We start from the raw sequence: 27,707 nt of genomic DNA on the forward strand, positions 1-27,707 counted from the left end.
TTTTTGAACAAATGCATGACGTTGAAGTTTCCAGAGGAAGCAGGTGCAGTCAGAGGAAAAGGGTCTGAAGCCCACCTAGACAGCACTGGGGGGCAGTTTCAGAACTTTGTCTCTGCACCCAGACAGCACTGAAGGGCAGATTCAGACTCTCATCTCTGCACCCAGACAGCACTGGGGGCAGATTCGGACCCTCATCTCTGCACCCAGACAGCACTGGAGGGCAGGTTCGGGCCTTTGTCTCTCCACCCAGACAGCACTGGGGGGGCAGGTTCAGATCCTCGTCTCTGCACCCAGACAGCACTGGGAGGCAGATTCAGACCCTCGTCTCTGCACCCAGACAGCACTGGGAGGCAGATTCAGACCCTCATCTCTGGTGCTGGCAGCTCTTCTCATGTCACCAATCCACTGCTCCCAAGAGAAGTATTGACTGACAGATGAATACATTAACATTCTGATAACCCACATAATCGTGATTGGATCAATTTGGCCAATTTCTGGGGTTATTGGATATTATTCCTTTTAGATACCTCCAACTTGTTTATTGTGTAAAGTTTTGGTTAAAGACAGGTGAGGGGGCAGGCAGTGTTGAGGAAGCTGGGAGCCTGCAGAATGACGTGGACAGATTAGGGGAATGGGCAATCTAGGGAAGTGTACAGTCATGCACTTTGGTAGAAGGAATAAAGGTGTAGACTATTTTCTACATACAGAGCGGATTCAGAAATCTGAGGTGCAAGGGGACTTGGGAGTCATAGTACAGGATTTCCTGAAGGTTAACTTGCAGGCTGAGTCAGTTGTGAGGAAGGCAAATGTAATGCTGGCATTCATTTTGAGAGGACTAGAACATGTAAGCAATTATAGTAGATTTACTGTGAAAGAATATAAAAGCAAGGATGTAATGTCGAGGATTTATTGGGCACTGGTCAGGTCACGTTTGTACTGTGAGCAGTTTTGGGCTCCATATCTATGAAAGGATGTGCTGGCACTGGAGAGAGTCCAGCGAAGGTTCACAAGAATGATTCTGGGACTGAAAGGGTTAACCTATAGGGAACGTTTGAAGTCTCCGGACCTGTTCTGCTGGAGTTCAGAAGAATTGGGGGGGAGGGTAGTCTCAGTGAAACCTATCAAATATTGAAAGGCCTATCTCGAGGAGAGTTACGTTTCCTACAACTGGGGGGTCAAGGACCAGAGGACATTGTATCAGAATAGAAGAGCATTCATTTAGAAGAGAGGAAATGCAAGTACGAGGAAATCTGCAGATGCTGGAATTTCAAGCAACACTCATAGAAGTTGCTGGTGAACGCAGCCGGCCAGGCAGCATCTCTAGGACGAGTCCTTCGGCCCAAAACGTCGACTGTACCTCTTCCTAGAGATGCTGCCTGGCCTGCTGCGTAGAAGAGAGGGAGAATTTCTTTGGCCACAGCGTGGTGAACCAGTACTTTCCCTGTAGCTGTTAAACTTAATTCTGCATTATGTTATTGTTTTATCTTGTTCTACCTCAGTGCAGTGTGTAATAATGCAAGACGAGCTTTTTACTGTACCTCGGTACACGTTACAATGATAAACCAATTCAGTTCCAAGCTTCATGTTAGTCGGACGCCGAATCATTGGGGTTTTAGAATAGCCGGATAACGTATTAAGTTTCTCCCTCCAACTCACAGTGGAGGTCGAGGGTTGAACCGTTTTGAATGAATTTGACTTCTTGCAGCGGCGACAGTGCGGCGCTCCTTCAGCGCGGCCGTGGGCGGGGCGGAGTGAATCGGGCTGCGGTTCGCGTTGGTGAGTTTCTGCTTTAATGAGCCCCGAAGCTCGGCAGAACACACAGTTCGACCGTCTCTCACCGGGGTCCATCTCGGGATTATGCGCTGGCCGAGTCCGGGACCCTTGTGTACCGTGAACCAGGGCGGATGGCATCTCCGGAGCTGAGCCGACTGGTGGAGCACCTTCCCCGGGACAAGAGGCGGCAGCAGCCCCGGTCTCCGCCCCGGACTTTCCTCTTCAGTCTGCGGACTCTATTCGACATCTTGGAGCAACAGAGCGGGGGTACGGTCGAACTGCGCGACATCGAGAGGGGCTGGCCGGACGAGAGTAGCCGGGAGCCAGCTCTCCCGCCCGGGCTCATTCCCTGCCTGCGCCGGGTAGCCGATCCCGGGGGTCGCCTCACTTTTCCCCGCTTGCTGGCCGGAATCAGGACGGCGCTGGAGCAGGAGACCGAGCCGGAGGGGACATCACATTCTGGAGAGCAGCAACACCAAGCAAAATCCTCCCCTCCGACCGGCTTCGCGCACCGAGAACCCGGGACACAGGGGAGTAATGCCCCGACAACAGACAGCGGGAACCGCGCACTGGGTGAGTGAGTGCCAGGTTTTTCGAACCTGTTCAATACTTTCACTTTTTCAAAATAAAAGAACAGCCCCGAAACCGCAGCTGTGCACAGCGTGGGTAAGCGTCAGCTTGGTAATTTATCAACAGCCCCGAGACGGTGGGCCGTGTGTGTGTGTGATTATTAATACATTTTCTTAATAACCAGCCGCGAGCCAGCAGGCGTGGGGCAAACAGCGATTAAATGGGCACGTCAGAAATTAATCAGCCAACAGAGAGAGCGTTAGCCTTTTATTAATACCCGTCTTTAATAAGAGTTATTGTAATAGAGAGCAAGAACTTCAACCGGACCGTGACTCTCTGGTTATTAATAGTGTTAATAGATTTAATTAAAATAAGATTAATATCGTTTTTGTTAAATTGCAATCCAACCAAACTGGAGCGGCAATAACCCGCAATGAGTCAATGAATGTTTGTCCTGTAATTTTATTAAACAGCTTGAGGTTCGCCGCAGGACGAAACAGACCGTGGATAGAATTACACGACAAAATTATAACCAATGTTTAGGCAGGAGGGACAAGGTGCGTAAGTGCCAGATTATTAACCATAAAATCATAAAACACAGTAGCAGAATCGGGCCAGTCGGCCCATCCATTCTATCACGGCTGATTTATTTTCCCTCTCAACCCCATTTTTCTGCCTTTTCCCCGTGAAGTTTGACGCTGACAATAACACTGTATATCTCACTCTAAGATGTAACTGAATAAAAATTCGCAGCGGCAAGAGTTTAGCACATTATGTGGCTGCCAATTTATTAATAATATATTTTATATAAATAATATTTTATTTAATTTTATTTTATGTAGGCGACAGAACTAGGATCGTAGGACAGAATGAATGCGATTATCAATTATATTCTAGCGTCAGCCATGGCCTGTTCCTTAGGGATTTTATTAGGTCATTTTTATTTATACAGTATTTTCATTTTACACATAACAGGTCATTTGCTGTTGTCAAAATAACTGAAGTAACTTTACAGAAATAGGCGCGTCATCATTTTCATAACATCCACCAGTTCATCCTTGTGCCCATTATTTCTTGTCGAAACTTAGTCTATTGCTCTGTTTATCTCTCCGTTCACTCTTTGTGTCTATCCCTTTTCTTTACCCCCTCCTGTCTCTATCTCTCGGTCGGAAGCCTCTTTCCTGATTGCCACTGACTGATTTAAGCTACGGAGACACCACAACCCACCCCCCGTCGCCGAGACGCTAAATGTCAACCGTTCTCAATCAGCGACCCAGGGGAAAAAAAAGTTGACGTGCTTTGTTCGAGTGTGTACACGCACACAGCGGCTGCCGAGAACATTTTGGAAACAGTCCAGTTCTTACAAACAGCAGCTGTGTTGTATTCTGCGGAGCGAGAGGGATAAAGAGAGGGGTGGGAGCTAGGGGATTGGGATGGTGGTGGTGGGGAGGGGGGTCTGTATATGAGATGCAGTTCGCCAGAGCAAGTCAGAGCACGTGTTCGTGTTGTTTACCAGCGGCGCTGGATACGTGAAGCTTTTACAACAGGGAGCCAGGAGCAGTAAACATGGAGAGCACTCGCGACGACAGATGTTGGAATCTGGAGCAACACACACGGTGCTGGGGCAACTCAGCGGGTCAGACAGTATCAGGTTTCATGTTTACGGCTGTCATAGGCATGTATGCACTGGGTGAAAACTAGCCTTTTTTTTGCAGCAGTACAGCACATTAGAATCTGAATCGGATTTATTACCACTGATTTATACGATGTGAAACGTGTTGTTTTGCGGCCGCAGTTCAGTCCAAAGACGCGGCCAAAAAAAAAGACATTGCAGACATGACAAACATCAATTAAATTAACATAAATGTTCACGTAAAGTTATAAATGTATTGTAAAGTTAGTCCCAGTTGCCTGTGTTTGACCCACATCCGAATCGCAATGAGGTTTATAACATTGACATGTGTCGTGAAGTTTTTTGTTTCACGGCAGCGATACAGTCCATTACATAAATTATAGTAAATTACAATAAGAATATATATTATAAATAGTGCAAAAAGAGAAAAAAACAGTGAAGTACTGTTCATGGGTTCATGGAGAGTTTAGAAATCTGATCTCTCTAAACCTTTCCATGTACTTATCCAAGAGACTTTTCAGTGTTCTTGCATTTCTTGCTTAACCACCTCTCTGGCAGCTCAAAGTGAATTTATTATCAAAGTGCATATATGTCACCATATACAGCCCTGAGATTCATTGCCTTGTGGGCATACTCAATAAATCTATAAAATAATAGCCATATTAGAATCAATGAAAGGCCACACCAACTTGGGCGTTCAATCAGAGTACAAAAGACAACAAACTGCAAATACAAAAAAGAAAAGAAATATTAAATAGACAAGCAATAAATATCGAGAAATTAGATGAGTCATTGAAAGTGAGTCCACAGTTTGCGGGAACAGTCCAGTGATAGGGCAAGTGAAGTTGTCCCTCTGGTTCAAGAACCTGCTGGTCGAGGGGTAGTAACTGTTCCTGAACCTGGTGGTGTAGGTCCTGAGGTTCCTGTACCTTCTTCCTGATGGCAGCAGTGAAAAGAGAGCGTGGCCTGGGTGGTGGGGGTCCCTGGTGATGGGCCATTCTACATCCACCCTTAAAGATTTCAAATATTTCTCCTCTCAGCTTGAACCCACGTTCCCTAGTTTTACACATAAAGAACACAGCAGGGACTCACCTGACCTGGCAGTAGCTTATGGAGGACAATAAACAGTCGACATTTTGGGCTGAGACACTTTATCAGGACCCTTCATTCACTAGTTTTAATTCTATGTAACTGTTGTTGAAATTGGGCTGGATATTTTCAGAATCCATTTCAATTGGAATGAAAATAAAGAAAAAAAAACACACAGGTACTGGAGTTGCAAACATGAGAAAATCTGCAGATGCTGGAAATTCAAGCAACACACACAAAATATTGGTGGAACACAGCAGGCCAGACAGCATCTATAGGAAGAAGTACAGTCAATGCTTCCCCCGCTCCCTCCCACTTTCAAATCTCTTACTATCTCTTTTTTTCTGTTAGTCCTGACGAAGGGTCTCAACCTGAAACGTCAACTGTACCTCTTCCTATAGGTACTGGAGTTGCATCTGTTTCAGTCAAAGTAACCTTAGTGTAAACTAATGTGGAATCATGGTATCCAGCAACTTAAAATATAGGACCATAGGACCTGGGGAGCAGAATTATGCCATTCAGCCCATGAAGTCTACTCTGCCACTCCATCATGGCTGATCCCGGATCCCACTCAACCCCATACACCTGCCTTCTCGTCATATCCTTTCATGCCCTGACTGATCAAGAAATGATCAAATTCTGCCTTAAATATATGCACTGACTTTGCCTCCACCACAGTCTGTGGCAGAACATTCCACAGATTTTCTATTCTCTGGCTTAAAAAAATTCCTCCTTACCTTTGTTCTAAAGGGTTGCCCTTCAGATTTTTGAGGCTGTTCCTTCTAGGTCTCGATACCCCCACCACAGGGAACATCACCCTATCTAATCCTTCCCACATTTGATAAGTTTCAATGAGATCCCGCTGCATTCTTCTAAATTCCAGTGAGTACAGGCCCAAAGCTGCCAAACGCTCCTTGTATGTTAACCCCTTCATTTATGGAATCATGGAGAACAGCAAATTGCTTTGGTCAACACACACACACACACACACAATTCTGGAGGAACTCAGCAATTCGGGCAGCATCCATGGAGGAGAGTAAACAGGCGACATCTCAGGCTGCGGCTCGTCATCAGGACTGGAAAGGAAAAGGGCAGAAGACAGCATAAGGAGGTGGGGGAGGAAGAGAATTAAAAGCTGTCAAGTGATAGAGGACCAGGTGATTGGCATAAGGCGAATACAGTGGCAGTGAACTGGATTCGGTTCCCACTGCTGTCGGTAAAGAGTTTTCCCCTGTGATAGTGTGGGTTTCCTCCAGGTGCTCTAGTTTCCTCCAAAGACATACGGGTTAGTAGATTAATTGGTCACATGGGTGAAATCGGGCTGTGTGAGCTCATTAGGCTGAAAGGGCCTATTACCGTGCTGTATCCGTTGGAAACGGGAAAGCAGGAGGGGGAGGGAGAGGGGATGAAATGAGAAGGTGGGAGAGATAAAAGGCTAACGAGGAAGGAATCTGATAGGAAATGAGAGAGGACCTTGGGAGAAAGGGAAGGAGGAGGGGACAAGAGAGAGATGATTTCCAGCATCTGCGGAACCTCTGGTGTTTATGATGTGGCGATCAGCTTTTAACGTTTGCTCAGAATAATACTGAAACCTGGCTGGACAATGGCCAATGCAAACTGGGTCCGAACCCAGTTTTTTTTCTCCCCTATGGCTGGCACGGGAGGGGGGGAGTTGCAGAAATGTTGCCGATGAGGAATTTTCAGCTGTAGGGACACCATTATTAGATGTTACTGACAGCACGGTAGAGTAGCGGTTACTGCAGCTGTCTTGCAGCTCCAGTGATCAGCATTCGATGCCTACCGTTGTCCATAAGGAGTTTGTATGTTCTCCCATTGACTGCACCATTTCCTCTGACTGCTCCAGTTGTCGCCCACATTCCAAAGTATTAGAATTAGTGCTAAATAGAATTCAAAATAGAATCCCAGTGCAATACTCGCTGTTTTGATTGGACACAAATGACACATTTCACTGTATAAGTCAAAGTAGATTTGACAAATAAAGTGAATCATTATCTTTGTTGATGCAAACTACAGGGACTTGCACAAAGCTAATCATCTCGAACTGGGCAGGAAAGGGAAGGCCTTGCCCAGCCCTATCTGATCTGGCCCCCTTCGGTTAACTTGTCTCCAACTGGTACATTGTAAAAAGAAACACTAGCGTGTTTGCCCAATACAAATGATTCAATACACCCAAAGCTCTTTAAAGCCATTTCACATTTTGCAGTGCGTTCTCCGTTGTGGGTTTGGACAGTAAATTGCCCCGAGGTGCAGTGACACTATTAATTACCAGATATCTTATTTTAACTGAGTTGGTTAGGATGCAGAAAAAGAACTTAAACCAGTAACATAGAAACATTATAGCACAGTACAGACCCTTCAGCCCACAATCTTGTGCTGACCTTCTAACCTACTTTGAGGTCAATCTAACCATTCCCTCCCACATAGCCCTCCAATTTTCTTTTATTGTGTATCTTTTCAAGTGGTAGGAGCTTCGGGCAGGCAGCTTCAAGCTGAAAGTGGCATCGAGCAGATGTCTCTAATGTACCTACCTCTAACACCACGTGGTAAGGGCATTCCATGTATTCACCACAGCATATATTTTTAAAAAAATGTTTTTCTGACATCCCACCTGTAATTCCCTCCAATCACCTTAAAAGTATGCTCCCTCGTATTAATCATTTCCACCTTGGAAATGGTCATCCACTCTAGAGTTCTGATGAAAAGTCTTGGCCACAAATGTCAACCGTTCATTCATTTCTGTGATACTGCCTGATCTGCTGAGTTCCTCCAGCATTTGGTGTGTGTTGCTTTTGATTTCCGGTATCTGGAGATTCTCTTCTGTTTATGTGTTGTCAATCTATCTGTGCATCTTATTTTTTTGGACTCTTTTATCAAGTCACCTGTCACCCTTCTTCTCTCCAAAAGATTGCTCAGCCTAGCCTCATAAGACATGCTGTCTGACCCAGGCAGCATCCTGATAAATCTCCTCAGCACCATCCCTGTGCTTCTGTGTTTACCTTGCCAAGATCGGGCTGGGCTGGGGTGGGTGGGGATGGGGGGAGTTCTCCCCAGTGCCCTGAATTGTCCTTCAAGTGACATCACAGGGGGGAAAATGCAAGGTGATCCGCTCATTGTGGCTCTGAAGGTGAATCTGTCTGCCCACATAAGAGAGAGCCGAGGAGCATGAAATGCTTCGGGAGAAGCAGAATCAGGTTTATTATCACTGATTTTTGTCATGAAATTTTCTGGTTTGTAGAGAGGATAGTGCAATGCATAAAAATTGCGTCAAGTTTCCATAAGACCATAAGGGATAGGAGTAGAATTAGGCCATTCAGCCCATCCTATCTGCTTCTAAAGTGCAAAAAGAGACCATATTTATGAGGTAGTGTTCATGGACCGTTCAGAAATATAATGGCAGAGAGGAGCAAGCTGTTCCTAAATTGTTGAGCGTGTGTCCTTAGGCTGCTGTTCCTCCTCCTTGAGGGTAGCAATGAGATGTGTGGTGAAGGTCTTTAATGATGGATGCCACCTTTTTGAGGTATTGCTTTTTGAAGATGTCCTCGAAGCTCGGGAGGCTTGTGCGCATAATGGAACTGGCTGTGGTTACAACTCTCTGCAGCTTTTTCCGATCCCGTGTATTGGCCCCTCCGTACCATCTCCACGGTACATCTGTAGGAACTTGCTAGAGTCTTTGGTGGCATATCAAATCTCCTCAAGCTCCTAATTAAGTGTAGCTTCATAATATGTTGAGTCCAGGATAGATCCCCCGAGATGCTGACACCAGGAACTTGAAGCTGCTCACACTTCGAAGTTGAAAATAAATTTATCAAAGTATGTATATGTCACCTTGAGGTTCATTATCTTGCAGGCATTTACAGGAAAAATAATTTTTAAGGAACAACAGAATTGATGTAAAACTATAAATAACAAAGACTGACAACAAAAATCGTTGTTCAATGTGCTCACCCTCTCCATGGCTGAGTGTTAACAGAGCAGTGGAAATCCAACTTACAAGTGATGAGAGACTCCAGAAGGATTTGTCGAGTTAAGCCTGGCGTCATCACTAATCCGACGTATCTCATACAGGAATAACATAAGTTAATTGCTGGATTGAAGGCACAGGATTCTAATCCAGCCATTGTAAATTGGGTATAGCTGGAGATTCTCCATGACCTGGAATATTGATATGTGGCGGGGGGATTACTGGGGATCTGTCAGAGCTGATTGTAATGGGTGCTGATGGTGGTGCAGCAGGATTTGTAGCGGTAATCTTGTGATTTAAGAGGTCACATTGAAACATTAATGCAGGGAAGCAGGCGAGATTCGGCCGACTGATTTAAAAGAAAACACATGGCATCAGAAATGGGTTGGCAGGGGGAGGGTGAGCGTTTGGCCCATTGGTCTATACAAGCTGCTTTATTCCTGGTGCTGCATCCAATATGGCAAAGGTAGCTCTTCTTAAAATACAGTCAGAGCCAGAGAACATAGAGGGAGTTGTGAAGCAGCCAGAAAGTATTGTGAGCAGTTTTGGGTGGCGGAATGCAGATACATCTCGACCAAAGGAGATGCAAAGCACTCGTTTCCTCTGCTAGCCTGCGGGTCACCTTTGGGAAAGGTGTAGCCCCTGCCTAACCTGTCCCCCCCCCACCACCAGTCAGGGTCACATGAAGCCACGGGAGCAAGTAGTGGATAGTCGTATGAGCAGCTGCTGCATATCACAAATCCCAGTGATGCGACCACTGATGCCAGGCAGTCACCCATCTTGTAAAGACACTGCCCAGAAGAAGGCGATGGCAAACCACTTCTGTAGAAAAATTTGCCGAGAATGGTCACGATCGCCTGCATCACACGACACGGCATGAATCTGGGAAAGGATGTGCTGGCATTGGAGAGATTTCAGAGGCAATTTACAAGAGTGATCCCAGGAATGAAAGAGTTATCATACGAGGAAAAAGGGTGCTGATGATGGGGTCTCGGCCTGAAACGCCGACTGTTTACTCTCCTCCATAAGTGCTGCCTGACCTGCTGAGCTCCTCCAGCATTTGTGTGCGAGAACTGTTTGATGGCTCTGGGCCTGTACTCGCTGGAGTTTAGAAGAGTGAGGGGGGAAATCTCACTGTAGCCTACCGAATACTGAAAAGCCTAAATAGAGTCAACAAGCAGAGGATATCAGGGGAGTCTCAGACCAGAGGGCACTGCTTCAGAATAGAGGGATGTCCCTTAGGAACAGAGATGAGGAGGAAGTTCTTTAGCCAGAGGGTGGTGAATCTGTGGAATTCATTGCCACTGGTGGCTATGGAGGCCAAGTCATTGGGTGTATTTACAGTGGAGGTGGATAGTTACTTACTTAGTAAAACATCAAAGGTTATGTGGAGAAGGCAGGAGGATGGAGTTAAGAGGAATAATAATTCAGCCAAGATCGGATGGTAGAGCAGACTCGATGGGCCGAATGGCTTAATTCTGCTCTTATGGTCTGAAACAGTAATGAGATAATGACAAAGTGATAATGATATTGTGCACGGTTTTGGTCACCACATTATAGGAAAGATGTCATTAAGCTGGAAACGGACCACAGCAGATTTAGACAAATATTTCCAGGACTTGAGGGCCCTGAGTTATAGGGAGCAGTTGGGAAGGAAAGGATTTGCTTCCTTAGAAGTTAGCAGACAGTAGCGTGATCTTGTAGAGGTGTCTAAAATTGTAGATAGGGTGTTTAAGAAGAGGGATAGTGTGTTGTCCTTCATTATTCGGGGGACTAATTAGCCTTGAGGTGATGTTGCAGTTCCATAAAACTCTGGTTACATCACTCTTGGAGTATTGTGTTCAGTTCCGGTCACCTCACTATAGGAAGGATGTGGAATCCTTAGAAAGTGTGCAGAGGAGATTCATCAGTGTGATGCCCAGACCAGAGGACATCTCTTGTGAAGACAGGTTGAGTGAGCTAATGCTTTTCTCTTTGGAGTAGAGAAGGATGAATGTGATAGAGATGTACAAGATGATAAGAGTCCCAGTAGAGTGGAAATGGCTAATATAAGGAGGTAAATTTTTAAGGTGATTGGAGGAAGGTATGTCAGGGTGGATATCAGAGCTAAGTCCTTTACTCAGAGAGTGGTGGGAGTGTGGAACACCCTACCAGGAGTGACAGGTGTGATCTTAGAGTAGATAAAGGGTCAGCGTAACACCATGGGCTGAAAGTACTGTACTGTTCTATGTTCCTGTGTTTTAAAATTATGAGGAGCATGGATAGGGTGAACATGCACAATTTTTTTCCCCAGAGATGGGGAACCAAATCTTGAGGGCATAGGCTAAATGTGAGAGGGGAAGGATTTTAAAAGACCTGAGCGACAACTTCTTCGTACAGAGGGTGGTGTGCATATGGAACGACGTGTCAGAGGAAGTGGTTGAGGCAGGTACAATGACAACAGTTAAAAGGTGCTTGGTTAAGTACAAGAATGGGAATGGTTTAGTGGAATATGAGCCTAAAACAGGCAATTGGAACTAGCTTGGGTGGGCACCATGGTCAGAATGGACGAGTGGGGCTGAAGGGCCTGATTCCTACTGTATTATTGTATGACTCTATGGTAACCCAATGTGTTTCTTTTGCACAAGAGATTCTGCAGATGCTGGAAAGCCAGCTTGTACTTCTTCCCCATCCATCCACTTTCCCCTTCACCTGATTCCACCCACCCCCCCATCACCTGCCAGCTCGTACTCCTTCCACTCCCCTCATCTCCTTGTTCTAACTTCTCCCCCTTTCTTTTCCAGTTCTGGTGAAGAGTCTCAGCCCAAAACATCAACTTTTTATTCCTCTCTGTACTTGCTGCCTGATTGGCTGCATTCCTGCAGCATTTTATGTGTGTGTGTGTGTGTGTGTGTGTGTGTGTGTGTGTGTGTGTGTGGACTGCTAGCATCTGCAGACACTCTTTTGCTTATGAAATTTCTTAGATAACTCTTGGAGGGATATCATGAAGCTAGAGGGTCAAATCAGTGTCAGATTAACTAGCACCTATCACCTGTCAGTTTCTACTCCTTTCACTTCCGCCCTTCCCCCTCCCCGCCCCCACCTTATTCTGGCTTCTTGCCCCCTTCCTCTCCAATCCCGATGAAGGGTCACGGCCCGAGATATCGATTGTTTATTCCCCTCTGTATTTGCTCCATGACTTACTGAGCTCCTTCAGTATTTTATGTGCGTCAATCTGTTTATTTTAATGTTCTGGAAGAGTAGTAAAAATTATTTACCACTGAGAAAAGATATAACCCATTTAGTTTTTCTTTGCTGTGTTATGTGTCAGGGAAGGAGTGGCATCTAGCAATCTCGTCATTACTAAAGTTGGTGCTTGAGAGCTGCTGAAAGTGCATGCTCTGAAAGCATGGGAAGTGATTATTGTTTCATATTCCCAAGATTATAATCTTCCTTTACTTTTGGGTTTTATCAAAGCCAAGACAGTTTCCTCTAGTGGATCCATGCCAACAGAAACCTGGATTGAAACTCAACAGAGCCTCTATTGTGCAAGATGCTGAGAGCTAGCCTGAGAACGTTTCCACCACACGCTTCTTGGCTGCCTTTCAACATAGCGTCCCAGGGTGGAGAAAGAGAAGATGAGGAGAGGACAGAGTGTGACCTACTGACCCACCCAGTCCCAGAGGGGGAAAGGACAGTGTGTTACCCACTGACCCACCCTATCCGAGAGGGGGAGAGGACAGTGTGTTACCCACTGATCCACCCAGTCCCAGAGGGGGAGGACAGAGTGTGGCCCACTGACCCACCCTATCCCAGAGGGGGAAAGGACAGAGTGCGGCCCACTGACACACCCAGTCCCAGAGGGGGAGAGGACAGTGTGTGACCCACTGACCCACCCTATCCCAGAGGGGGAAAGGATAGAGTGTAACCCACTGCCCCCACCTGGTCCCAGACAGCTAAGGACTTGGCTGGAAAGGATCTACACTTAGAATATCTTTTCCCAACCTCCTGCAGTCCTATGGGAGCTGCCTGCCAAATAGGAAAGACTGGTGCAAATTATGCAAATTAAGATCCCAGAAGCAGCAATGACCATTAATAACTCATTCCAGTTCTCACTATGAGCTGAGGGGCATTGTATAAATTTCAAAATACAAGCATTCTTCATAATATATGTAAATATATATATAACTGTATAGTGCAAAGCTCTTTACATTCTTTGTGCCCTCTGGCCTACACAAGCAGAGTCTTTGTATGTAGTGGCGTTGTTCATTCCCGGGTCAGTACATCAGCATTTGCAGATCAGGGATGTCACCACGTTCTCCAACAGTCAGTGACTTGGGAAGGAGACTGACCCACTGACCTTCTCGAGCAAACGCTGTCCTCCCAGTAAGAGCATTCCCTCAGTGCTGACGAGGAGAGGGAGAGGATTGCAGGATTTTGACTTGTATTGATTGCTTGGTTTCTGTTCCGCTGAAGGCGACCCTGTATAATGGTGTTATTTTAACGTCTGGGCTGGGAGCCAGTAATAATGATGTGTGTATTTTGTGGCGACTCTTTATGTGCTGCTCTGAAGGGAACACTACCAGCTTGAGACTAACTCAGCCGAAGTCTACAGTCACAGTTCAAAGTTCAAACTAAATTTAATATCAAACTACATGTATATCACCAGATACTACCCGGAGATTCAATTGATGCCGGACACTCACAATAGAACAAAGAAGTACAATGGAACACTACACCCAGACAGAGACAGACAAGCAGCCAATGTGCAAAAGACAACAAATTATGCAAATACAAACAGGAAAAGCAAATTAATAATAAATTTTATTTATTGAGATGCAGTTCGGACTAGGCCCTTCTGGCCCTCTGAGCCACACCCCCCAGAAACCCCCGATTTAATCCCAGCCTAACCACAGGTCAATTTACGATGACCAACTGGACCACCCGGAGGAAACCCACGCAGCCACGGGGAGAAGGTACAAACTCCTTGCAGGCAGCGGCCGGAATTGGACCCGACTTGCTGGTGCTGTAAAGCGTTCTGCGCTAACCACTATGCTACCGTGAAAGTCGTGAGTTCGAGACCCAGCCGAGGCAGCGTGTTGTGTCCTTGAGCAAGGCACTTAACCACACATTGCTCTGCAACGACATTGGTGCCAAGCTGCATGGGTACTAATGCCCTTCCCTTGGACAACATCGGTGTCGTGGAGAGGGGAGACTTGCAGCATGGGCAACTGCTGGTCTTCCATACAACCTTGCCCAGGCCTGCGCCCTGGAGAGTGAAGACTTTCCAGGTGCAGATCCATGGTCTCGCAAGACTAACGGATGCCTTTAATTTAAGCAGTACGTAGTACTGAGAGCACGAGTTGTAGTGCCCTCGGAAGTGAGACCGTAGGTTGTGAAATCAGCTCATTGTTGAGATAAAGGAAGTTATCCAGGTCAGCTCAGGAGCCTGGTTGTTCAGGGGTACTTCACTAAGCAACACTGTTTTCAGCTTTCCCCTCTGCCCTCAGACTTCTGACCCATGAAAACCACCTCACGATTTTGCACTATTTTTGCACCAATTACACTACTTTCTTTTATATATTTCTTACTGCAACTTTTTTTTTACATCGCAAAGCACGGCTGCCACAAACTATAAAAAATATCACGGCCTCTGTCAGCGATAATAAACCTGATTCTTCTCCTTAAAGGAGCCTCACACTTTTCATGACGAGGTCATGAGGTCACCGTGCTCTCTGAGTGTCGATGGTGCTGTCTTCCAAGGTAACCGAGTGTTGCTACGCCATTGTTCGCAGTGCGTTCCATCGTAACCGGGATCAGTAATGAGACCGGGTGAATTGGCTATGGCTCTGAGACGAGCGGGGATTTATTGTGGGCTGTTATCGTGGTCTTCTGTAACCTCCGCTGTGAGTGATAGTCCACGATTGTAATTAAATACCGGCCTCCCCGACCCCAGTGCCCGGTGAGATGTGAACTCAAATGGCCATATTAATGGTCATCGCTGCTGGTGGGATCTTGCTTTGCATAATTTGCAAGTGCCTTTCCTGTTAGGCAGGCAGTTCCCATGTGACTGCCTGAGGTCAGGAAAGGTAACCCACATGTGCAGACCATTTCCAGCCAAGCCTTTGGTGATCAGTGATATTGTCCTTCGACTGTCCCCTTTCCCTCTTCTTCCAAAACTTTCTTTGATATCTTTCCTGGACAGAAAGCCTGTTCTGTTCCAGCTACATAGGGGCTGTGTGTCCCACATTGACCACCCCCACCACCCCAGATCCTGGCAGGGCAGTGCGGCCCACATCGTCCTTTATGTCCCAACCCATGGACTAATTTGGGCAATGGATCCCTCTTTACCTTTTATCTCCCTCCCCCACCCTTCCCTGGGACCAGAATTGGCAATGGGTCACACACTGTCCTCTATTCCCCCCACCCCCAGGATGAGGTAGTGGGTCACTACTGCACTTTGGAAGTCAGGGGAATGCACAGCAGTCCTCACCAAGGGGTCAGCAATGGAAAGGGTGAGCAGCTTCGAGTTCCTGGGCATCAGCATCTCAGAAAATATCTGTCCTGGGCTCAACACTGATGAATGAAGAAGACACATCATATTCCGCCCGGAGTTTGAGGAGGTTTGGTATGCCACCAAAGATCCCAGCAAACGTCCACAGAGAACATTCTGACTTGTCACTGATTCTGCTCCGTGGCTGTCTGGTAGGGAGGCACCAACGCACAGGATTGCAAGAAGCTGCAGAAGGTTGTGGACTCAGATAGCTCCAGCACGGGCGCAGCCCCTCCCAATATTGAGGACGTCTTCAAAGGGTGACGCCTCAGGAAGGCAGCATCCATCATTAAGGAATCTCATTACTATCAATGTTTTAGGAGCAGCAGCCTCCCCTCTGCCATCAGATTTCATGAACGCTACTTCACTATTTTGCAATGCACACAAAATGCTGGAACTCAGCAGGCCAGGCAGCATCTATGGAAAAGAGTGGTCGATGTTTTGTGCAGAGTTGCTCCCTTTTCGCACTACAAACACACACACACGCTCATACACACCAAAATAATGTATATTATTATTGCAACTTTTTATATATTTTATGTACAAATTTCACTGCATATGTCAGTAATAAAACTACTACTGATTCTGATGGTCAGTGCAGACTCGATGGGCCGAAGGGCCTGTTTCCAAGTCACATGTCTCCATGAAAGTACCAAGACAAACATAGGTCAAGCAGCATCAACAGACAATGTTAATATTTTAGGCCAAAGATCCCTAATCTAGTTAAATTTGGTAATTACTTATTGTCACATGTACCAGGATCCAGTGGAAAAACTTTGTTTTATATACCATCCACACAGATTGTACATTGATAGAAGTGAATAAGATAATAAGAGGTATAGATTGTGCTTTTCTCCCCCGGGACAGTATTGGCCAATAGCAGAGGGCGAAATTTTTCTCCCCCCAAGTGGTAATGGCCAATACCCGAGGCTGTACTGTTAAAGTCAGTGGAGGAGAGTTTAGGGGAGATGTCAGAGGTTGTGTTTTCTTTTTACCCGAAGAATGTTAAGTGTCTGCAGCACACCATGGCTTAGTGGTAGTCTGATGCAATGGGGCTATTTAAGAGACTCTTGGATAGGCAATTAATTGGTTAATTATTCATTTCCCCTCCCCCCCACCCCCACACTGAACTCCCATCGGCAAAAGCGAAAAGCCTATTGACTGTGGAGGGATTACACGCATGAGTGAGTGCTTTAGCCACCAATTAGCTCTGAATATGAGGGATGTAGGTGTCAAAATACGGAGAAGCAGAGTTTTTCTTAATTTGTGGATTGGTTTCTTTCTTTCTCAAAGTTCAACGTTCAAAGGTCGCCATATACAACCCTGAGATACATCTTCCGGTGGCCATGCACAGTAAATACAAGAAACACAATAGAAACAATAAAAGGCCGTGCACAAACACCAATGTGCAAAAGAAAACAAACTGCGAAAATACAAAAAGAAAGAGAAAAAAATAATAACAAATAAACAATAAATATCATGAACGTAAGATGAAGAGCCCTTGAAAGTGAGTCCATTGGTTGTAGGACCAGTTCAGTGATGGGGCAAGTGAACTTAAATGTAGTTATTCCATACGGTTCAAGAATCTGATGGTTGAGGGAAAATAACCGTTTCTGAACCTGGTGTTGAGAGTCCTGAGGTTCCTGTACCTTCTTCCTGTTGGCAGCAGTGAGAAGAGAGCATAACATGTGTGGTGGGAAGTCCCTGATATGGATGTTGCTTTCCATTTCTCTATCCGTTTATTTATCTACAGTATCTATTTATCTATCCATTTATTTATTTATCTTTGTATATATGGTACTATGCAAAAGTGCTCAGGCATATACATAGACATACATACACACACACACACACACACACACACACATACACATATATATTATATTTAAGTATATATTTAATAGAGAGTGTGAGCTGGGTGCATAAGACTTTTGCACAGTACTGTAGTAATTTTATGTTTTGCTCTGCACTGCTGCACAAATTAAAAAAAAACAACTGTCATGACCTATGTGAGTGATAAACCTGATTCTGATGTGGGTTTCTGTCATGGGCTGAGAGTCGGAAGGGGGCAGGGAGAGGGGTGACCATGGTTGGGAAAATAAGAGGAAGGGAGAGGGGAGGGAGTGGGAAGCACACGAGAGACATTCTGTAATGATCAATAAACCAATTGTTTGGAATCAAATGACCTTGCCTGGTGTCTCAGGGCTAGATGTGTCTATATTCGTGCCATTGCCCCTGACTCTGACACTCGTTCTCTGCCACCTGCCCCACACCCCTCTGGCAGTGCTCTACCTTCGCCATTCCCAAAATCTATTGCTCCTGCCAGACTTATAAACTCACGCTGCGCGCTGCATTGACAAATACAGTACTATGCAAAAGTCTTAGACATCCTACCTCTATATAAGTACCTAAGACTTTTGCACTGTCCTATATCTATTATTTATCTATGTTTATTAATTTATCTATCTATTTTATCTATATTTATTTACTTAAAGACACAACTTGGCAACAGGCTCTTCTGTCCAATAAGCACATCTGGCCCAATTAACACCTATGGGAACAATTAGCCTACTAATCCGTACATCCTTGGAATGTGGGATGAAACTGGAGCAAATCCACACGGTCATAGGAGTAACGTTCAAATTGCCTAGAGACGGTGGCGGGGGCTGTAAAAGCCTTGTGCCACAGCCTCGCCCATTTCTTGTTATCCCATCGCTGATGAGGTGTTGCCTGGTATCACCTGAGTTTAGGCAGTGGGCACACTGTTGGTCATGGAGTGACATAGCAGGGAAGCAGGCCATTCTTCCCACTGGGTCAGGACACGGCTCCCTGAAAGCCGGCGGACGTGGTGATGGAAAAGGCTTTTGGCTAGCTGGCCTTCATTTACTCTGCATTCTTTCAATCTTATCGATGATATCTTTCCTCTACGTAATTGAGCAGAACTACACACAAAACTCCAAATTAGGCCTCACCTACATCTTGTACAGCATTAACATAACATTCCAAATTCTGTACTCAATACAGTTGGTACCAGTTAACCGGGCCATCAGTTAATCGGGGCAGGCACTTATTTGAGACAACTCCTAAGGAACAAAAGCTAATTAAGAAAATAGCCAGGATTCTCTTTATTTATTTTGGCCACTATGCTACTTAATTTGGACAGGAATAAGTTGCCAAATAGTTAGGTTAGATTAGATTATGAGGACACTCAGTTCTCGTTTTATTGTCATTTAGAAATGCATGCATTAAAAAATGATACAATGTTCCTCAGGTATGATATCACAGAAACACAAGACAGACCAAGACTAAAACTGACAAAAACCACATAATTATGACATATAGTTACAACAGTGCAAAGCAATACTGTAATTTGATAAGAGCAGACCATGGGCACAGTAAAAAAAAGTTTCAAAGTCCCGATAGCCCATCATCTCACGCAGACGGTAGAAGGGAGAAAACTCTCCCTACCATGAGCTTCCAGCGCCGCAAACTTGCCGATGCAGCCTCCTGGAAGCACCCGACCACAGTCCGACTCTGAGTCCGTCCAAAAACTTCGAGCCTCTGACCAGCCCTCTGACACCGAGCACTAAGCACCATCTCTGCCGAGCACTTCGACCCTGCCCAGGCCGCCGAGCAACAGGCAAAGCCGAGGATTCGGGGCCTTCCCCTCCGGAGATTCTGGATCACACAGTAGCAGCGGCAGCGAAACAGGCATTTCAGAAGTTTCACCAGATGTTCGTCCATGCTCTCACGTCTGCCTCCATCAAATCAGAATTGTGCACGGCATCCTACTTGACAGATTACGGATATCATCACCGGAGAGGCCGTGCGCACTGCCAGTTTCTAACCAGCATCCATTTTTACGGCCATTGAACATGACACTGTGCTTGGAGAGAACCATTTTTAAATAGTGTCAGTTTGGTGTGTGTGTGTTCATAAAGCAATGATTTTGTCACTGATAGTTGGCGAGAAATAAGCAGTAGGACAATTCAGAATTTTTTTTTTGCTCAAATGCAGTTTTAAGCTTTCAGGCTTGAAGGTGCCAGAAACAGCTGGGGGTAAAAATAAAATGATTTCACTATGTCAGCAAGTTAGAAGGGGCTACGCAGAATTTAAAGGTATCAAACATCATCTTGAAAATTACAATGAAAATGAAGATTTGGAGGATGCAATCTTCATAAGCAAGCAGTTTTATGTGCACAAGGTGTCCGCCCTAATTTTGTTCATTTACAGTCAATCAAAAGAATATGGCAGTGTACACTGGATGAGTTCCTCTGTTGATAAGAATTAGGAACCAATGCAGTTTTGTAGTACTGTACTACTATTGGCCATGTTCTAATTTGTTCTGTATTTCATTTAAATACACAATTTGTACTCTTAAAATTAGTTTGTCTTCTTTATACCTTTTTAATTGTTTCCATGGATCTTCAACTAACAGGAGCCACCGCTTAATTGGCCCAAAATGTTCTGGTCCTGATGTGTCCCAATTAACCAGAATTCACAGTACTTCGATTTATGAAAGCCACTCTACCAAAAGCTTTCTTCAAAACCCTATCTACCTGCAATGCTATTTTCATGAATTATGGACCTGTGTCCCCAGATCCCTTTGTGCTACCGCACCCCTCAGTGCCCGACCACTCGTCATATAAGTCCTACCCTGCTTTGTCCTCCCAGACACCTCACACTTGTCAGCATCAAACTCCATCTACCACTTTTCAGGCCCAGTTTTCCCGGCTGGAACAGATTCTGCTGCAAGCTGAGATAGCCTTCCCTGCTGTTCACTACCAACACCTCCAATCATAGTGTCATCAGCAAATTTGCTGATTCAATTTAACACTTTATCATCAATCTGGATGACATAGATGATGACCAACAACAGACTTAGCACTGACCCCTGTGTGGCACACCACTAATTGCAAGCCTCCCATCATCTACCACTCTCTGGTTTCTCCTGTGAAGCCAATGTCTAATCCAATTTGCTACCTCATCTTCAATACCAAACTTCTGAGCCTACTGGACCAACCTACCATGTGGAACCTTGTCAAAAGCCTTGCTAATGGTCGTGTAGACAACATCCACTGCCTTTCCTACATCAGTTCTCCTGATAACTTCCTCAGCAAGGCTGATCATGAAATTGTCCGATCATCAGAGAAATGTATCCAGGTCAACCGTCATCTCATCTAACCTGTCCCACATTGATGCTGCCACTGGCTTTGGAACTCTGTTTATCTTGTCACCACCTCAAGGAAATATTAACCCTTCCATCATCTCAGTGCTCCAACGGAAAGGGGAATTGTCCAGTGATTATGTTATGGTAACAGAAGGGTTAATATTTCAAAGGCTGCATCACGGTAATTGAAGGGTTGTGTTAGTTAGAATGTCAGATTTCCAAGGGCATCTTGTTCGCCGCTTTGCAGGGATCGCTCTCTACTTGACGCTCTTGTCCGTTTGTCTCTCTCCCCACTTGATTCCATTCCTGGCACTTACCCCTGCAAATGCTCATTCACCTCCTTGCCACCATTCAGGGCCCTAAACTGTCCTTCCAGGTGAGGCAATGCTTCACCTGCAAGTCTTTCAGGGTCATCTACTGTCTCTGGCACTCCCAGTGCGGCCACCTCTACATTGGGGAGATTAGGGAAGCACTTCATCAAGCACCTTTGCTCCATGCATCACAAAAGGCGGGATTTTCCAGTGGCTATCGGTTCACATCCCCTTTCCAACTTGTCTATCCGTGGCCTCCTCCAATGCCACGGTAATTCCACTCTCATGTGGGAGGAGCAACACTTCATATTCCATCTGGGTAGCCTTCAAACTGATGGTATTTCTCCAACTTCCAATCATTTCTCCCCCCTCCTGGTCTTTTTTTTCCATTCCACATTCTGGTAACCCTCTCATGCCTTCTCTCCTCTTCACCACCCTCTGGTTTCCCTCCTCCTTTCGTTTATTCCATGGCACACTCTCATCTCCCATTAAATTCCTTCTTTAGCCCTTTAGGTCTTCTATGAATTCCCTCCCAGCTTCTTACTTCATTCCCCTCTTCCACCCACCCACTGACCCACCTTCCCAGTCATCCGGTCTTACCTATCATCTGCCTGCTTGTACTCCCCTCCCTCTCTTCACCTTCATATTCTGGCTTCTGCCTTCTTCCTTTCCAGGCCTGATGAAGGGTCTCAGCCCAAAACATCAACTGTTAATTCCTCTCCGTGATGCTTGACCTGCTGGTTTCATCCAGCAGTTTATGTATGTTGCTCAGGATATTTAGCATCTCTTATGTTTAGTATTTCATTGTCCACATCAGAGCAATTGAAGTCATTTGTTCAATAGCTGTAAGGATAAATATGTCAGTCACTAGGTTAGAGTAAGATTAGGACTAATTATTCACAGGTGATGCTGAGGTAATGCTGCCTGTGAAAGGTGAACTGTTCAGCAGTTCTGTTGGAAACTTGAAGGGGTAACCATTCTACCAACCATTGTTGGTAGAATCTCAGGTGGTGACAAGAGGGCATACAGGAGTGAGATATGCCAACTGGTGGAGTGGTGCCGCAGCAACAACCTGGCACTCAGTGTCAGTAAGACCAAAGAGCTGATTGTGCACTTCAGGAAGAGTAGGACAAAGGAACACCTACCAATCCTCAAAGAGGGATCAGAAGTGAAGAGAGTGAGCAGCTTCAACTTCCTTAGTGTCGAGATCTCTGAGGATCTAAACTGGTCCCAACATATCGATGTTGTCATAAAGAAGGCAAGACAGCGGCTGTACTTTATTAGGAGTTTGAAGAGATTTGGCATGTCAACAAATACACTTAAAAACTTCTATAGTTGTACTGTGGATAACATTCTGACAGGCTGCATCACTGTCTGGTATGGAGGGGCTACTGCACAGGACCAAAAGAAGCTGCAGAGGGTTGTAAATCTATTCAGCTCCATCTTGGGCACTAGCCTAGAAAGTACCCAGGACACCTTTAGGGAGCAGTGTTTCAGAAAGGCAGTATCCATTATTAAGGACCTCCAGTACCCAGGGCATGCCCTTTTCTCACTGTTACCATCAGGTAGCAAGTACAGAAGCCTGAAGGCACACACTCAGTGATTACAGCTTCTTCCCCTCTGCCATCTGATTACTAAATGGACATTGAAGCTTTAGACACTACCTCACTTTTTAAAATATACAATATTTCTGTTTTTGCACATGTTAAAAAATCTATTCAATATACATAATTGATTTACTTGTCTATTATATTTATTTTATTTATTATTTTTTTCTCTGCTAAATTATGTATTGCAGTGAACTGCTGCTGCTAAGTTAACAAATTTCACATCACATGCTAGTGATAATGATTCTAAGTAAGGAGCAGTCGACATTTCAAACCAAGGCACTTCATCAGGACTAGAAAAGAAGGGGTGAATAAGAAGGTGGGGGAGAGAAAAATGAACAAGCTGCAGGTGATAGGTGGAAAAGGTAGAGGAATGATGAAGAAGGAATCTCTGATAGGAGAGGACTATCAGAATGGTCCTGATAAGATGATAGGACCATCACTATAGGGAATGGTCTCCCATGGGCCAAAGCAGAAGGAGAAGTGGGGGGAGGGGTGCACCAGAGGGAGGTGAAAGGCAGGTAAGTAGAAGAGGCAGCATCTCTAGGAAGAGATACAGTTGACGTTTCAGGCCAAGACCCTTCGTCAGGACCAACTGAAGGAAGAGTTAGTAATAGATTTGAAAGTGGGAGGGAGAGGGGGAGATCCAAAATGATAGGAGAAGACAGGAGGAGGAGGGATGGAGCCAAGAGCTGGACAGGTGATTGGCAAAGGGGATATGAGAGGATCATGGGACAGGAGGTCCAGGGAGAAAGACAAGGGTCTCTTACTAACTCTTCCTTCAGTTAGTCCTGACGAAGGGTCTCGGCCTGAAACGTCACTGTACCTCTTCCTAGAGATGCTGCCTGGCCTGCTGTGTTCACCAGCAACTTTGATGTGTGTTGCTTGAATTTCCAGCATCAATTCCTGTTGTTTAAGTAGAAGAGGTTGTGTCAGTGGAATTAAATGGTTAATTGTCCACTAGCTTTGTTGAGGTAATTGAATTACAAATAAGAGAGAATCTGCAGCTGCTGGAAATCCAAGCAACACACAAAATGCTGGAGGAACTCAGTAGGCCAGGCAGCATCAATGGAAGGGAGTACAGTCGATGTAGAGGGCTGAGACCCTGCAAGGACCTTCAGTCCTGCTGAAGTGTCTCGGCCCGAAACAACGACTGTACTTCTTTCCATAGATGCCGCATGGCCTGCTGACTTCCTCCAGCATTTTGTGCGTGTTGCAAGGCAATTGAATTGTTGATTCCGTTGGGGTGATTGATGGGTTAATTGTAAACTGGATGGGTATGGAGCGGTGTGACAAAACAAAGATGCTTTGTTCACCGTGTTTGTTGACTATATTTGATTGAAGGGTTAACCATTCGTTGGATGCTCAGGAGCATTCGATTAAATTGTCCGTTATCTCTGAGGTAATTGGATCAATTGTTTGCTGACAATTGGGGTGACTGAAGGGTTAATAGCTGAGTGATTGGGTGTGGAGCCGTGTGACAAAAGTTGCCCTTGCCCTTTTCACCATTTGTTTGATGGTCGACTCCCAGCTGCTGGCCGCTGGGGACAGGGTGGCCGGTGGAGACTGCAGTCTTCCCGTATCAGCCCGCGTTCAACCATCTGCCCTGGGTCTACTCGCCCGGCACTGTTTGTTATCCGGCTATTGTCAAACAGTTAATTAGAGGGAGCCGAGAGCAGGACGTCAGATCCACCACAACACCACCCCCGCCCCGCTTCCCAGCACAGGAGGACCCCGAGCGGCAGCTCGAGGGATATAACGCCTTAAACACCGCAATTAATGAAAGCAATCTGAACCACCTCTGTACACACCCTCGAACTCAATATACAGCTCACACCTAATTAATAAATAGTACACACTGACTCCCTGAGAATAAACGGATCGCCGCAGTTGCTGTGCCAAGTAACCTGCACGTCTCCTTGTGAACAACAAATTGTTTTCAACCACGGACCAACCACGGCCTGTAAACTGCGCCGCACTTTAAACGTTTTGTTTTTGTTATATACACACTCTGGATATCTAGAATGAAAATTGAAAAATTACATAATTTTGAATTTATTTTATTCGTTGAAGGTTATAACGAAATGCAGCACAACAAGGAAAATCTTTTACTTCCTAAACTTTTTTTTAGCTACATCCAGTTCTAGCTGCGTGGCTACAAAGGCTATGTGCGTGGGAGCTTTTCATTCACTGCGCTGCCCTGCACCCTCGCATCTTGGAGGGAACACTGCCCGTGGATGTTCTGTCCTACTCTGTACAACCATCTACTCTGAGGTTGAGCCTCCAAATCCCAGACACTCCACCTAATGGAAACATCCTCCCCACACCCACTCTTTCCAGGCCTTTCAATACATGGTAGGTTTTGATGAGATTCCTCACCCCCCCCACCTAACCTTACAGGGCCAGAGTCATCAAATGCTCCTCACATGTAAACCTTTTCAGTCCCAGGATAATACTTGTGAACCTCCTCTGGACTGACTCCAAGATATTGGTCCCAAAATTTGTCACGATATTATAGGACCGACACTTTATAAAATCTCAGCGAGCCATCCTTGCTTTTCAGAATCAGAACCAGGTTCAACAATACAGCATATGTTGAGAGATTTTCTTGTTATGTGGCAGCAGTACATTGCAATGCATAATAATAAATGCTGTAAATTAGACCATAAAACCATAAAATATAGCAGCAGAATTAGGTCATTTGGCCCATCGAGTCTGCTCCACCATTTCATCATGGCTGATCCAATTTTCTTCTCAGCTCCAATCTCCTGCCTTCTCCCTGTATCTCCTCATGGCCTGACCAATCACAAATTACAGTAAGAAGTGTGTGTATGTGTGTGTGTATATATGTTTTAATTAAGTAGTGCAAAATGAGAAAAAGAAGTAGTGAGATAGTTTTCATGGATTCAATATCTATTCAGAAATCTGATAGCAGAGAGGAAGAAGCTATTTCTGAGATGCTGAGTGTGGGGCTTCAGGCTCTTGTACTCCTCCCTGTTAGTAACCATGAGAAGGAGGCATGATGGGGGACTTTAATGATGGATGCCGCCTTTTTCAAAGTTCAAGGTGAAATTTATTATTGGAGTACATATATGTCACCACATGCAACCATGAGATTCTTTTTCCTATGGGCATACTTAGCAAAACTATAGAACAGTAACTGTGCAAATGCAGATAATAAACAAATAGCAATAGATTATGAGCATGAAATAAGATAATAGGGTTGTTAAATGGGTATGGTTATCCCCTTTTGTTCAAGAACCTAATGGTTGAAGGGTAGCAACTGTTCTTGGACCTGGTGGTGTGAGTCCTGAGACACGTGTACCTTCTACCTGATGGCAGCAGCAAGAAGAGATCATTACCTGGGTGGTGAGGATCTTTGATGACGGATGCTGCTTTTCTATGGCAATGTGTCATGAAGATGTGCTCAATGGTTGGGAGGGTTTTACCCGTGAGGTACTGGGCTGAAGCCACTAGATTTTGTAGGACTTTCCACTCAAAGGCATTGGTGTTCTTATACCAGGTTGTAATGCAACCAGTAGCACTTTCCACCTCACATCTATGGAAGTTTACAAAAGTTTCGATGACAAGCTGAATCTCCGCAGACTCCTGAGGAAGTCGAGGTGCTGTTGTGCTTTCTTCACAATAATATTTATATGATGGTTCCAGGACGGGTCCTCTGAGATAGTGACACACTGGAATTACAGTACTCAGCCAAGTATTCAATCTCCCTCCTGTATGCTGACTCATCACCACCTTTGATACAGCCCACAGCAGTGGTGTTGGAGCTGTACTGAGCCACACAGTCATAGGTGTTAAAGTGAGTAGATCAGGGGGCTAAATACACATTCCTGCAGTGCTCCTGTGCTGATGGAGGGGGAGATGTTTTTGCCAATCAGAGCTGACTGGGGTCTACAAGTGAGGAAATCCAGGATCCAATTGCACAAGGAGATATTGAGGCTCAAGTTTTGGAGTTTTATTAATTTTGAGGGGATGATGGTGTCAAATGCTGGTGTCAAATTTTAAAAAAAACATCCTGATATATGCACCGTTGCTGTCCAGACGTTCAAGTGTTGTGTGAAGAGCCAACGAAATAGCATTTGCTGTAGACCTGTTGCTTTGGTAAATGAATTGTAGCGGATCCAAGTCACAATTCAGACAGGAGCTGATATGCTTCAACCACAGCCTCTCAAAACACTTCATCAGTGTGCATGTAAGTGCCACTAGGTGAAAGTTATTCAAACAGGTTACCACGCTCTTTTTAGGCACCAGTATGATTGAAGCTGGCTTGAAGCAAGTGTATACCACACACTGGCAAAGTGAGAGGTTAAAGATATCCTTGAGTACGCCAGCTAGTTGGTCGGCACAGGTCTTCAGTACTTGGCCAGTACTCAGTCTGGACCAGATGCTTATCTTGGATTCATTTTCTTGAAGGCAGCCCACACGTCATTTTCAGATACTGAGACCAAAAGATCATTGGGAGACATAGGGGTGCACGATGGTTCCTCCCTGTTCTGGTGGTCAAAGTGAGCATGGGAGGCGTTGAGCTCATCTGGAAGTGAAGCTCTACTGTCCCCTATGCCTCAAGATTTATCTTTGTGGGAGATTATGACATTCAAACCCTGCCACAGCTGTCAGGACACCTCTCCTTGAAGATGTCGTGGATGCTGATGAGGCTAGTGCCCTTGTTTATTAATCTTCTCAAAATGAATGATTACAGTACATTTCCTTCTTTACCACCAACTTAACCTGCAAGTTAGCCTTCAGAAAATCCTGCACCAGGTCTTCCAAGTACCTTTGCTCCTCCAATTTCTGAATTTGCTCCCGATTTAGAAAGCATCCCACAACTTTATCCTCCCTACCAATGTACATAATCTTAGATTTCCCCGTGAGTGATGTCTGTCATTAGTCCTTCATCCAGCTCATTAATGTATAGAGTGCAGTGGATAAGGATTGAAGGAAGAATTCAATGAAAATGTTACTCAGTCCCTGCCGTGGGAGTATTTGAAGAGACTATGTATAGTGAGCTTTACTCTATAT

The 27,707-nt window shown here is 45.3% G+C and overlaps 1 protein-coding gene across 1 annotated transcript in view; it reads left to right on the plus strand.

The window, feature by feature from the left end:
• Positions 1-1,419: 1,419 nt before the first annotated feature.
• The window catches only part of LOC140198214 (suppressor APC domain-containing protein 2-like), a 42,705-nt gene continuing 16,417 nt past the window's right edge, over positions 1,420-27,707 (plus strand). Inside the window, exons 1-2 of the mRNA XM_072259256.1 lie at positions 1,420-1,865; positions 1,900-2,346. Coding sequence (XP_072115357.1) covers positions 1,793-1,865; positions 1,900-2,346 — 520 coding nt within the window. The 5' untranslated portion in view covers positions 1,420-1,792. The remainder of the gene's footprint in view (positions 1,866-1,899; positions 2,347-27,707) is intronic.

The sequence above is a fragment of the Mobula birostris genome, chromosome 5 (assembly GCF_030028105.1).
Source record: "Mobula birostris isolate sMobBir1 chromosome 5, sMobBir1.hap1, whole genome shotgun sequence".
Taxonomy (NCBI): domain Eukaryota; kingdom Metazoa; phylum Chordata; class Chondrichthyes; order Myliobatiformes; family Myliobatidae; genus Mobula; species Mobula birostris.